General features: G+C 42.2%; 1 protein-coding gene across 1 annotated transcript in view; it reads right to left on the reverse strand.

Moving 5' to 3' along the window:
- LOC138949198 (patatin-like phospholipase domain-containing protein 7) overlaps window positions 1-13473 on the reverse strand; it is a 99283-nt gene that overhangs the window by 69664 nt on the left and 16146 nt on the right. The window contains exons 5-11 of the mRNA XM_070320977.1: window positions 11045-11188; window positions 9172-9331; window positions 7249-7329; window positions 6738-6799; window positions 6051-6117; window positions 5008-5088; window positions 3251-3377 (exon numbers count right to left, since the gene is read on the reverse strand). Of these exons, the coding sequence (XP_070177078.1) occupies window positions 3251-3377; window positions 5008-5088; window positions 6051-6117; window positions 6738-6799; window positions 7249-7329; window positions 9172-9331; window positions 11045-11188 (722 nt within the window). The remainder of the gene's footprint in view (window positions 1-3250; window positions 3378-5007; window positions 5089-6050; window positions 6118-6737; window positions 6800-7248; window positions 7330-9171; window positions 9332-11044; window positions 11189-13473) is intronic.

A 13473-nucleotide genomic window follows, 5' to 3' on the forward strand; every position in this document is an offset into this window, starting at 1 on the left:
AGCTGAGATAGGCAAGTCACAACACACAGAGCTAACAGAGCTGAGATGGCAAGTCACTACACACAGAGCTAACAGAGCTGAGATACAGGCAAGTCACAACACACAGAGCTAACAGAGCTGAGATGGCAAGTCACTACACACAGAGCTAATAGAGCTGAGATAGGCAAGTCAGTGCATACACAGAGCTAATAGAGCTGAGATAGGCAAGTCACAACACACAGAGCTAACAGAGCTGAGATGGCAAGTCACAACACACAGAGCTAACAGAGCTGAGATGGCAAGTCACTACACACAGAGCTAACATAGCTGAGATACAGGCAAGTCACAACACACAGAGCTAACAGAGCTGAGATGGCAAGTCACTACACACAGAGCTAATAGAGCTGAGATAGGCAAGTCACAACACACAGAGCTAACAGAGCTGAGATAGGCAAGTCACAACACACAGAGCTAACAGAGCTGAGATACAGGCAAGTCACAACACACAGAGCTAACAGAGCTGAGATACACGCAAGTCACAACACACAGAGCTAACAGAGCTGAGATACAGGCAAGTCACAACACACAGAGCTAACAGAGCTGAGATGGCAAGTCACAACACACAGAGCTAACAGAGCTGAGATGGCAAGTCACAACACACAGAGCTAACAGAGCTGAGATGTCAAGTCACTACACACAGAGCTAACAGAGCTGAGATGGCAAGTCACAACACACAGAGCTAACAGAGCTGAGATGGCAAGTCACTACACACAGAGCTAACAGAGCTGAGATGGCAAGTCACTACACAAAGAGCTAACAGAGCTGAGATGGCAAGTCACTACACACAGAGCTAACAGAGCTGAGATGGCAAGTCACTACACACAGAGCTAACAGAGCTGAGATGGCAAGTCACTACACACAGAGCTAACTGAGCTGAGATGGCAAGTCACTACACACAGAGCTAACAGAGCTGAGATGGCAAGTCACTACACACAGAGCTAACAGAGCTGAGATGGCAAGTCACTACACACAGAGCTAACAGAGCTGAGATGGCAAGTCGGGGCATACACAGAGCTAATAGAGCTGAGATAGGCAAGTCACTACACACAGAGCTAACAGAGCTGAGATGGCAAGTCATTACACACAGAGCTAATAGAGCTGAGATAGGCAAGTCACTACACACCGAGCTAATAGAGCTGAGATACAGGCAAGTCACTACACACAGAGCTAATAGAGCTGAGATACAGGCAAGTCACTACACACAGAGCTAACAGAGCTGAGATAGGCAAGTCACTACACACAGAGCTAATAGAGCTGAGATAGGCAAGTCACTACATTCACAGAGCTAACAGAGCTGAGATGGCAAGTCACTACACACAGAGCTAACAGAGCAGAGATAGGCAAGTCACTACACACAGAGCTAACAGAGCTGAGATGGCAAGTCGGGGCATACACAGAGCTAATAGAGCTGAGATAGGCAAGTCACTACACACAAAGCTAATAGAGCTGAGATAGGCAAGTCACTACATTCACAGAGCTAAAAGAGCTGAGATAGGCAAGTCAGTGCATACACAGAGCTAATAGAGCTGAGATAGGCAAGTCACTACACACAGAGCTAATAGAGCTGAGATAGGCAAGTCACTACATTCACACAGCTAATAGAGCTGAGATAGGCAAGTCACTACACACAGAGCTAATAGAGCTGAGATAGGCAAGTCACTACATTCACAGAGCTAATAGAGCTGAGATAGGCAAGTCACTACACACAGAGCTAATAGAGCTGAGATAGGCAAGTCACTACACACAGAGCTAATAGAGCTGAGATAGGCAAGTCACTACATTCACAGAGCTAATAGAGCTGAGATAGGCAAGTCACTACACACAGAGCTAATAGAGCTGAGATAGGCAAGTTACTACACACAGAGCTAATAGAGCTGAGATAGGCAAGTCAGTGCATACACAGAGCTAATAGAGCTGAGATAGGCAAGTCACTACACACAGAGCTAATAGAGCTGAGATAGGCAAGTCAGTGCATACACAGAGCTAATAGAGCTGAGATAGGCAAGTCACTACACACAGAGCTAATAGAGCTGAGATAGGCAAGTCACTACACACAGAGCTAATAGAGCTGAGATAGGCAAGTCACTACACACAGAGCTAATAGAGCTGAGATAGGCAAGTCACTACATTCACACAGCTAATAGAGCTGAGATAGGCAAGTCACTACATTCACACAGCTAATAGAGCTGAGATAGGCAAGTCAGTGCATACAGAGCTAATATAGAGCTTCACACACCTAAGCTGAAATGTAGCTGAAACCCTTTTCTATTGAGAAACACCGTGTTGAGATACACAGTGAGATGTTATAGGAAATTCTTGAGCCTTATGTAGACATAAGCTGATATTCTCCTGCTGCTGAACAACCCCCCCCCCCCCCCCCCCCCCCTTTTTTTGTTCAGTACCAGCAACAGAGAATACTGTTTCACCATTACATTAGCACTGGATGTCACACACTGACACAAGCAGCGTCTCTTCTGCTAACAAGCAGTGTATAGTGAAGGTCAGTCTTGCACATAGGTTGTATTACAACAGAGGCAGTGTGAGAAAGACAGGCAACAAGGCGCTCTTTGTCTTCACTTGACAGTGCCAAGCCACAAGTCTGCAATGTCACAGAAACAGGAGCAAGGAGAAGCATGCAGTGCCATCTGTTCAATGAGGCATTTCAACCAGCACAATGCATGGTTCAACAGGTTACAGTCTATGATTCAAGTGACCTGCCTTTCTTCTCATCTGACACACTGCACATACACCAGGCATGAAAACTGAAAACAAAAAAATACTGAAAACAAAATTCGAAGGCGCGTAGCGCCAAGTTTCGCAGGCGCGTAGCGCCAAGTTTTGCAGGCGCGAAGCGCCAAGACTTCTAGGGGGGCGGAACTTTTTTTTTGAAGGGTGCAATTTGGTGCAATCTGGGGCTATCTGAGCCTTAAAATTGGATTCAAACATGGCCCCAAAACTATTTTACTATAACTATGACTAGGAAAAAAAAAAAACAAAAAAAAAATTAAAAAAAAAAAAAAAAAAAAGGAAAAATACGGAAAAAAAAAAAAAATACGGTTTATTTTTTTCAAAAATACGGAAAATACGGAGAATTTTCATGCCTGATACACAAACAGCCATCCACAAACATATATATTCATTTGAAGCATAAAACAACCTCCACTTCCTCATACATGTTTACACACGCACAGAGTGATGCTGAAGACCTTACCGGAGGACTCAGGATCCACTGAAGAAAAGTTTGCCAATGGATTTGACATTTTCTTCTGTGGGGAGGATGGCAGTGTGCTGCGACTCAGGGAGTGGATGTGTAGAGTCTTTCCATCGTGTTCTGGAACCTACACAACACAAACACCATCGACAGTGCAAACAAATGTATAGTCCTCACAATCAAATCTGAAACAGGCAGGCTGCTTGCTGTTCCATATCATAATCATCATAATTGTGTCTCTGTCGTGTATTTTGTTTGGCTATAAAGATCAACAGATTCAGGTTTTACTGAATGTTTCGTTTTGTCAGTTAAACATTCAATACACATAAACTTACCTTGTTTGTTATTCTTATATTCTTCACAAAACACAAAATCTGTTCAACAGAGTACTGGTTCACCTTGGAACAACTTAGCAGTCTGCTTCACAACTTATTCCTGTCAACCCCAAACAGAACAGAGGGTGGCCTTTGTTCAACACCTAACTTTTCTTCTTGGCTGCACTCTTGATCCCCATAAAATATCAAATGTCATTTCATTCACATGAGATCATGCTGACTGCACACAGTGTAAATTTAGGGCTTCCGGGTTATGCCATTTCAGCTTTCTGACTGACAGGTAGATACAAATGTACTTTATAAAGTTTTAGAGAAGAGGAATAAAGCCTCAACATACATTTAGAGAAGTGCAAGCCCACACCCTTTTTTGTTAATTTCATCAGAGTATACCTACAAGCAAGCAACAACAGAAATCAGAGACAGCGTGAGGAACAGTGATGCGAAGGGTACAATGTAAAAAGCACATACAGTGGTACCTCTATATAACGACTTTGAAAATGTTAGTCAAATTCGGTCGTATTATGGAGGGGTCGTATTATGGAGGATCACACTCACAGGCACATGCAACCAGTCAAACAAAAAAGAGAACAGCCAGTCTATATCTGTGGAAAATAAGTGTCAGTATATATAGTTTTCACGATGAAACTTGACTCACTCATTCAAGGGACAACTGCACTACGGACTGTCCACAGAGTTGAGTAATTTAGGACACTCCACTGCTCACCTTCAAACTTCACTGACGGGATTCTGAGGAGAATGTATTGATTCAAATGAACGCGTGGTTGTATATCGCGTCATTCGGTCACGGATCGGGGAAAACCAAGAATAGTTCCAGATTTCAAAACCCATCTTCGTCGGCCGCCATTGTTAGCTAGACTGAAAATATTTACACGCGCTTTGCATACGTACATCGCAAAATTTCATGACGTCACCACAACTTTCGGTTTTGGTTCGATGTTCAGATTACTTTCATAACGTTTCTGTAACTTTGCGTGTTTAAAAGGTAGGAGTTCCTGCATAGTTCGTTGCAAAATGAAGCAGACATCTTGCGAATGACCTTTATCTATTCAAAATAAAGTAATGAACTGAAATAGAAACGAAAAACCATGGCTTCAGCCGTTTGCGTGCCGAAGTGATGTTGTACACGGACAGGATTTCAGCACGTGTTTGTGTCCGTATCGCTTATTCACTCGACTGGAGATATAAGTTAGAGTAAACCAAACCTGTGATAATTTTGGGAAAAGTCGTTATAAGTCCACGTATGGACGGTCGTATGTCGTATTAAAGAGGGGGACGTAATATGGAGGTGAGAAATACTAAGACAAAGAAGGAGAAAAAATCCGTCAGAGAAAAGTCGGTCGTAATATTGAGGGACCCGTAAAAGAGAGGGGTCGTAAAGGGAGGTACCACTGTACTACGCACCCCACTCATGAGTTCGTTGGTCAGGCCCAGGTAGTTGTGCAGAGCCATGAAGGTTACTCTCTGCAGGCGAATCATGATGATCTGCACACATACACCCAATCCACTCATTCAGTACAGACTGATAACAGCAAGACATTGTCATTACTGATGACTGAAAAATCTCACTTAAAGGTGCCTTCCTTTCATGTAGATCTTAAATGTAAATCACTATAGACAGGTCCAGCTAGGCTTTCACCTGGGAGAAACTCATCTTTCCACTTGGCCACACACCAAAATGGTGCCGCCTGACTGCTTTCAGTGCAGAGTGGGCTTATTCTCTCATTTCATAACTGACACCTATGTCAAGCTGCGGAATTAATTCAGCAAAACCATGTCTCCACAGCACGGAAAGCATGCAGGCTGCTGATTTGTTGGTACGTGCATGTCCAAGTGAAAGCATGCTCTTATTCCTGGACAGATCTGTGATGGTGTACTTGATCACTGACACAAGAAAAAGGTATCTATAAAACATCAAGCTTTCTGTTTACCAGACTGCTGGATTACTTTTGCAATTTTCTTTTCAGTTTGCACACTGCATTTCTTTCTGTACTCCAGTTTAGTTCCATGTGAAAGTATCACAGACAAAACAACTACGAATTCTAGATGAGCAGTGACTTTTGCTGGATCAATGACCAAGCGGACGAGCTAAAAAATCTGGTTTTTAGCACCCATGTCATTGAATCAACTAAACATCACTATATCAAGACCATCAGTGAAACTGAAGTAAATTTAACTTTCTGAATACCAGTCAGGGGTATGATACAGTCACACATCAACTTGTTTGCAGTTCTCAAGAAAGAGCTATACCATGAACAGGTACATCAAGCATTCTTCAGCATGAGTTTGTTTTGCTGGACAAAGAGTGACAAATGAGGCATATCATTTACCACTATCAAAATTAACAAGTACATTGAGGTGGCAAATAACTGCGTTATAAGAATGTATTTGAGTTGATCATAAGGGATGAATCTATATGTGTTTATTACTGACATAATATCACTCACCTGTACCATTCTGACCACAGATTCATTAAACCGATCAAACATGGAGGTGAAAGCGCTGGCTGGCAACCTGGCAACAAATACATGAAACAATCACCAGCATGTACATCCACACTTCTTTCTTTCTTTCTGAGGCCTACTGATAAATGTATAGTATTAATAATCCAATTTGATAGCCAATGAACTGAGTTTTAACAGAATGCACTCTGGTTTAAAGTGTTGTCGTACTAATCTTTGACTCATATTATTCATGCAACTGTTCCAACTTCAACACAAACTTTGTATTACTTTCTGTCCCATCCCCTAAGCCTACCGGGAGATGTCCTCTCATCAGAAGTGTCTCACTTTGCATGGACCACCATATACATGTCTAAAATCACCAGCTAAAGATACAAGTACAGTGGACCCCCCCCCCCCCCCCCAAGGTGTGTGTGTGTTTGTGTGTGTGTGTGTGTGTGTGTGTGTGTTTGTGTGTGTGTGTGTTTGTGTGTGTGTGTGTGTGTGTTTGTGTGTGTGTGTGTGTTTGTGTGTGTGTGTTTGTGTGTGTTTGTGTGTGTGTGTGTTTGTGTGTGTGTGTGTTTGTGTGTGTGTGTGTTTGTGTGTGTGTTTGTGTGTGTGTGTGTGTGTGTTAACATGGCGGTTGAGGGTGGGGGTTCCACAGTGATACACAACAATTCCCAGTTTTCCTACTTGAGGATGGTGGAGTCGAGCACAGCCTTTGCTGACACAGTTTTGAAGGGAGCGGGCTGGCCCTGCACACAAACATGTGCCTGCTGCATTAAGAGGGACATTCACTTCTACAAAACATGGACAAAACATGGCCCTAATGTCTTACACAGTCCAACACATGACAAATCTTATCAACCATGACGATTAGGATGAACGATTCTGCAAATGTGACTCACTTCCTCTGATAGGATCCTGTTTAGGTGTAGCTGTGGGCTTATTCCTGCACATTTTCATCAGACAGTTTCTGATCATATACTTTACCCTAACTAGTTCAAACAAATTCGCGAACATACACAGAGAAAATCCTCATGTCTGCTTTTCTGTTTACCATCTCCCTCTCAGTGAGTGTATATGTGTGCATGTGCAAGACTGTGTGTTTGTCTATCAATGCATGCTTGCATGTGCAGGTGTAACAGAAATAAGTCTGGCAACAAAAGCACTGTTAGGACAAGAAGCAAGGACCACTACTCACGGTCAAGACGTCCAGAATACTGAGCAGACTGTGGATACTGTCCCCTGTACTGACCACCTTCACCAGGCGTTCCTCTGCATCCTGACCACAAGCAGCATATCAAACATCAGTCTTTCTTCATAGCCTGTCATTCACGTTCCTCTGCATCCTGACCACAAGCAGCACATCAAACATCAGTCTTTCTTCATAGTCTGTCATTCACGTTCCTCTGCATCCTGACCACAAGCAACACATCAAACATCAGTCTTTCTTCATAGCCTGTCATTCACGTTCCTCTGCAAAAAAAAAGATCCCACGTTCACAGCGAAAGTCTCAGGGCTTGGAAAACACGAAGACACGCATGCATCATCTCTCGTCTCCGATTATTATGATCGTATTTCGATACTTTGACGAGACAAACCCAATGCTGGTGTGTCGAAGAAGACTGCCACAGCGGGCTTGTTCGAATCAAAGTATCACACCATATCTTCAACGTATTACCAATACCTGTCCCAATATAGACCAGTTGGTCTAAGAGGACGTTAAACCCTAATAGTCAGTTCCTCTGCATCCTGGCCACAAGCAACACATCAAACATAGCCTGTCATTCATGTCACTTTAGTCCACTACCCTGTTCAGCCTTTTCCATCGTCATGTTGAACAAACAATCAAACAGTATGTCCTCCCTGACAACTTCAGCCAACAGTGTCCCCATCATTTACCATCCTACCCATTATCATATTCAACACCACGAAAAAGAAAACTACATTTCGCCTGACAGCTGTTGTGGATATTCTGTCCATTCATAATCACACAGTATACAAGTGTTCTGGGCAGCCTTTACAGACATTAGTCACCCTGTTTCAGCTAAGTCCTGATTGTACCAGTCTCTGTCCAATACAAGTACCACACATGCCTTAGAATCTTGCTGATAATTCCCTATCTAAAAAGCAGAGTGTAACACAATTCCCTTTCTAACCCAGCTTTCTTACAAGCACACAAGTAATTTTCTAAATACCCTGTGCCAACCCTTATGAAAACTCAAGTGTAGCAATTTACATTTTGGGGGGAATTTTCAGCAAACAGTGTTTTAGTGCAGCAATGTGTAAAATGTATTGGCACATCCACATCTGGGGTATTTATACATAATTGTTAACAAGTGTATTGACTGCAGCGTCACTTATAAGTGTGGACTATGTCTTTTGACACAAATTCTGACACCTACACAGAGTGAGAATCAGAAATGAGTACCAGGATTCACAAGAAAGGGTAAACTGTAGTCTTTCGGATGAGACGAAAAACCGAGGTCCCTTTGTGTACACTACATTGGGGTGTGCACGTTAAAGATCCCACGATTGACAAAAGGGTCTTTCCTGGCAAAATTGTATAGGCATAGATAAAAATGTCCACCAAAATACCCGTGTGACTTGGAATAATAGGCCGTGAAAAGTAGGATATGCGCCGAAATGGCTGCGATCTGCTGGCCGATGTGAATGCGTGATGTATTGTGTAAAAAAAATTCCATCTCACATGGCAGAAATAAATCCCTGCGCCTTGAATATGTGCGCAATATAAATTGTACAAAATTAAAAAAATTTAAAAAAATAAAAATAAAAAAATAAAAAAATAAATCCCTGCGCTTAGAACTGTACCCACGGAATACGCGCGATATAAGCCTCATATTGATTGATTGATTGATTGAACTGTTGCATGCTTGTGATTATTTGTTTGTGCTTAACAATTCTAAGTTTGGCGTAACAGCGCAGCAATACGTCTTAAAACGTAGCATGCTACGTTGAAAGCGTAAGAGTTGGCAGCTCTGTATGAAGTCGGTGCAGCACAACAGACATTTCTGGGCCAAAATATCCTCATCGCACAGATAAAGAAGAGAAAGAAAAAAAAAGTAAAGTTCTATGTTCAAATCTCCCCAAAGACAGAAAATACCTTTTCCTTGATGAAAACTTCAACCAGTCCGCTCTGTACAACGTAGATGTAGTTATCCTCATCCCCGACGTTGAAGAGGTAATCCCCTCCACGCACTTTCACAGACTCCATGAACTTGCACAGTTCCAGGAAGAAGGGTTTCTCCAGGTGACCGAACACTCTGCGCAATGGAAGAAAACACGTTGGTCAGCTGCTGGCGTTGGCATCTCACCACCAAGCTTTAGCAGCTATGCTAATTATGCCATTTCGTACGGAGGTTTATCCATTTTTCTTTGAATGCAAGCACTTTTTTGTTTGTTTGTTTGCTTAACACTATTGTGACTAGCACTGCCACGGCGTTAACGTCCTGCCTGCCCAAGCTTGCCACCAAGAAACTTCCCAAAAAACAGTAACTGTAAAGAAATCTGTCTAGCAAGCTTGAATTAAGTCCAATCACCACCAAATTTTGTGTACTAATTCAAAAATGGATGCCCAGTTCAGTCGTGCTATTTATAAGTTTGTCACGCGATTTGTTTTAGCAAAGGGGGGGTGAAAGGGGGATAATTTGTGTTTTTTAACGTTTTTTTGTGTGTGTTTTATTTTCCACTGCTTTTTTTAAAAGTTATTTTTTAACAGAAAGTATTATAAATAATGTTATAACCAAACAAGGTGTAAAACCTATGAATTAGCTGAAATATTGTTAACATTGTACACAGAAATAAGGAGACAGTACAAAGAAAAAAACAAGCAAATCACGCATTCACTCACAGCATCCTGACTCAAATGAAACAAAACTGTGACACTCACCAAATGATGTCTAGGTAATCCATATTGAATATAAGTCACATTTTCACAACAAAGTACCAACTGTACACCCATGAACATTTCCAAAAGGATTAGGAGGCTCCAGCCATCCATTGTTATCAGTGCTGCCACGCCCCCTAGCTCCTACACGATTCCGAGATACATGTTCGTCTAGCAGTATCACCCCCTACCACGTGTAGTTTGCCGACTCGTACTAGCAACAACAGGACTGTTTCTTCCTCAATATCACTGCTATTATCGCTTTCTTGAGGCGAAAACGACACGATGTATCATGATCTACAGGATCCTCAAGATCCAACATCCGGAGAATCTCCTCCCGTGACAAGGCTCGCCTTCGATTCATTTTTTTGGTTCGAAAACACCACGCAAATCTGCACTAATTTGATCAAGCCGGAAGAGGAAACCACGTGTATCAAGGGAAACAACTCAATTTATTGCAATCTTCAAAAACCGGGAAGCAATCACGAGTCTTGTACCTTGTATGACTGATACTGAAAAATGCGCGTCCCGTCCATGGGCGTGTCAGCGCTGTTACTGATTTATTAGCGTCCCGTCGCGAAAGTGTTAACGCCCAGCCGACCACGAAGGGCCATATCAGGGCGGTGCTGCTTTGACATATAACGTGCGCCACACACAAGACAGAAGTCGCAGCACAGGCTTCATGTCTCGCCCAGTCACATTATTCTGACACCGGAACAACCAGTCCTAGCACTAAACCCATAATGCCAGGCGGAGCAGCCACTAGATTGCCAATTTTAAAGTCTTAGGTATGACCCAGCCGGGGTTCGAACCCACGACCTCCCGCTCACTGGGCGGACGCAATGCAAGCACTGCCCACTGCAAAGAACACCAAGCTCAAGAATTGAAAGAATCCATTGCTCTCCTTGTGGGCTGTATGATCTGAATCCCTTGACACAAAGACCAGGGAATGGACATCATGTGCACCCAGTGTGCCTCCTCCTGATTTCAGGTCGAGGCAAAATGACAAAGTGAGGAAAAAAAACCAAGGTACAAAACCCAGACACAGCCTGGGAATGGGAGATGAGCAGCAGTAGCTATGGAAACTTACCTGACACTACGCAGCAGGTAGAAAATCTCTGGTGGGAGGCGTGGGTCAGCCTCTTCAAAGTCCGACCAGTCAGCCTCCAGGAACTTGGACGGTGGCGCCTTTTTCTTCAGCTGAGGTAAACTGTTATCTCGCTTGTTCAGAAATCTGTAACAGTCAAGTGATTGAAGGATGAGAGAAGAGGTTATGATAACCAGATCTTTCAACACAAAAGGAAACAGATCAATTAAGAGCAAAAAAGAAATGTCACGACCATACAATTTACATCAGCAGTCTGAACATAATCATTGTTGTGATTCCAAAGCATACATTTCTTATTTACTCCTGTGTAATGTTTTTGATCACAGCAGTCTCATGTAGGGAAAAACAAAACAAAAAGTTTAGTTATTATATATGTATCAAAGATGCAAATTAAATGAGATGAAATATTCTGCAAATAAAAATAGTTTTTGGTTTGCAATACATGTACAGTGGAACCCCCCTTTTAACACCCCCCAGTTTAAGACTTCCTCCCTTTTAACACCTTACTTTATCACATTTTCTGTTGATAACCTGTGTAAATGTACCCCCATTTCAAGACTACCTCCTTTTCAAGACCCGATTCTCTCAGATTGTTGGAGGTCTCAACAGAGAGGTTCCACTGTAATATTTATTTTTAAACTGTCAATTTCCTTTGACTTGCACTGGTTGGATTTTTCTCATTTTAACCTCAAAAATGGGGTTGAGCCTTTTACAACGAAGCGCCCTCTAGTCCTGAAAATACGGTAATCTTCTCATTAAGGGTTTTTTCTTTGGTTTTGAACGGCAAATTCTCATCATTATGACTGTTTGCAGTGTCTCACTAACGCATGTGCGCATCGGCATAATATATTATATTCAAGGGCTTACTCATTGCATGGGACAGCTTCAACTCCAACTAAGCTGAAAACTTATTGTAACAAAAGACAAAAGTAATTCAACATTTCTTTTCAGGATGAGTATCAGCAGCTAGCTTTCAATTACAGGTGAGATTCCCGCACGCCCAAAGTAAAGAGAGCGAGTGCTAATTCACCAAACAAGAATGAAGATGCATGAGAGAGCCAGCGATGGTATGCAAAGAAATCAACAAGACAGAAACATGAGTGATGGAAAGTAACACCAACCCGACAGAAATGACTATGTATGTGAGACTGACTAAAGGATGAAGGAGACAGATGCAACAGATTCAGGACATTCTTAAAGGACCAAATTAATAATGATGATTCGGGGTTAGGATTAAAACAAAGAAAACAAAGAAGATAAGAGTGTTGGAACTGTTCTACCACAACAGCTCAATGGCAATCTTCCTAACAATCAACACTCATGTCAAACTCAAAGCATTAACTGTGTGCAAGGTGAGTCAACCTAGAGCTCATACAATGCGCAGTGCCACTCACACTCAATAGAAAAAATCCCCCTGTCTCAATTCTAATCTAGCAGCAAAAATTCTCCGCATGAAGTACAAATCACATCAAATCTACGAACATTTGCATTCACTAAATACTTGAGCAAAACCACCCCCTTCCCCCCATCCACACACACACAAACACTGTAAGCAAACAAATGTCTTGTTACTTGTGATTACTTTTGGTCACTTCATTTGGTAAAATAATTTGTGGTGTGGATCTTGCACAACCGAATACAGTGCCAAACACAACACAAGACAAGAATTAAGAGTCATTAGTCTTTTGGGGACAATTTGCTGAGTATTACATTAGCCATTTTCTCTCTGTGAGCAAAAAGTGAGATCACAACACAAGCCAAGAATAAAGAAATGCTAGCAAAAATGGCGTCCAAAAATGGGAACGCACACTTGGTGCGTCTTTGAAGACTTACCTCCCGTTCTGTGTTGTTGATAATAGTCGTGTTTGTGCTGTTTTTGTTGAAATAGTATCTAATAAAACTGATGCAGTTCTTGAAATGTTGCAAATTATTGTTGTCTTTGTGAAATGCGAGAGTGTTCTGAGGCGTAATCTGCATACGGCTGATGTCCCACATAGGGTACCCCACTTCGATCAGCGTATCACTCCAAATGAGCTTCATAGCAGAAAAGCAGATACACTGCCAAAACACTGCATAACATATCTACAAGTCTGAGCCAGAATCATTGAAATTTACTTTCTGTATAAAATATTGCAATCAAATTTGTTAACGCCGTCACACAAATAACGCAGGTTACCCTCGCCTTCGATTCAAAGTAACTCCAATCTGACTGAATTACCATCGAAACGCAGATGACGAACTGATTCACCACACATTTGTGGTATTTTACACACAAATTTCAACTCTGTTGTTTCGCGATAAACAGCCATAAACAAACAAATGTGGCGCCGTCACGTCGCCTCGGAAGGAATAACGCAGGTGACCAAGACTTGTTTCAAATACCTGTCTGATTAAAATCATCGTTTTTTTTC

Source organism: Littorina saxatilis, linkage group LG15 (genome assembly GCF_037325665.1).
Source record: "Littorina saxatilis isolate snail1 linkage group LG15, US_GU_Lsax_2.0, whole genome shotgun sequence".
NCBI lineage: Eukaryota > Metazoa > Mollusca > Gastropoda > Littorinimorpha > Littorinidae > Littorina > Littorina saxatilis.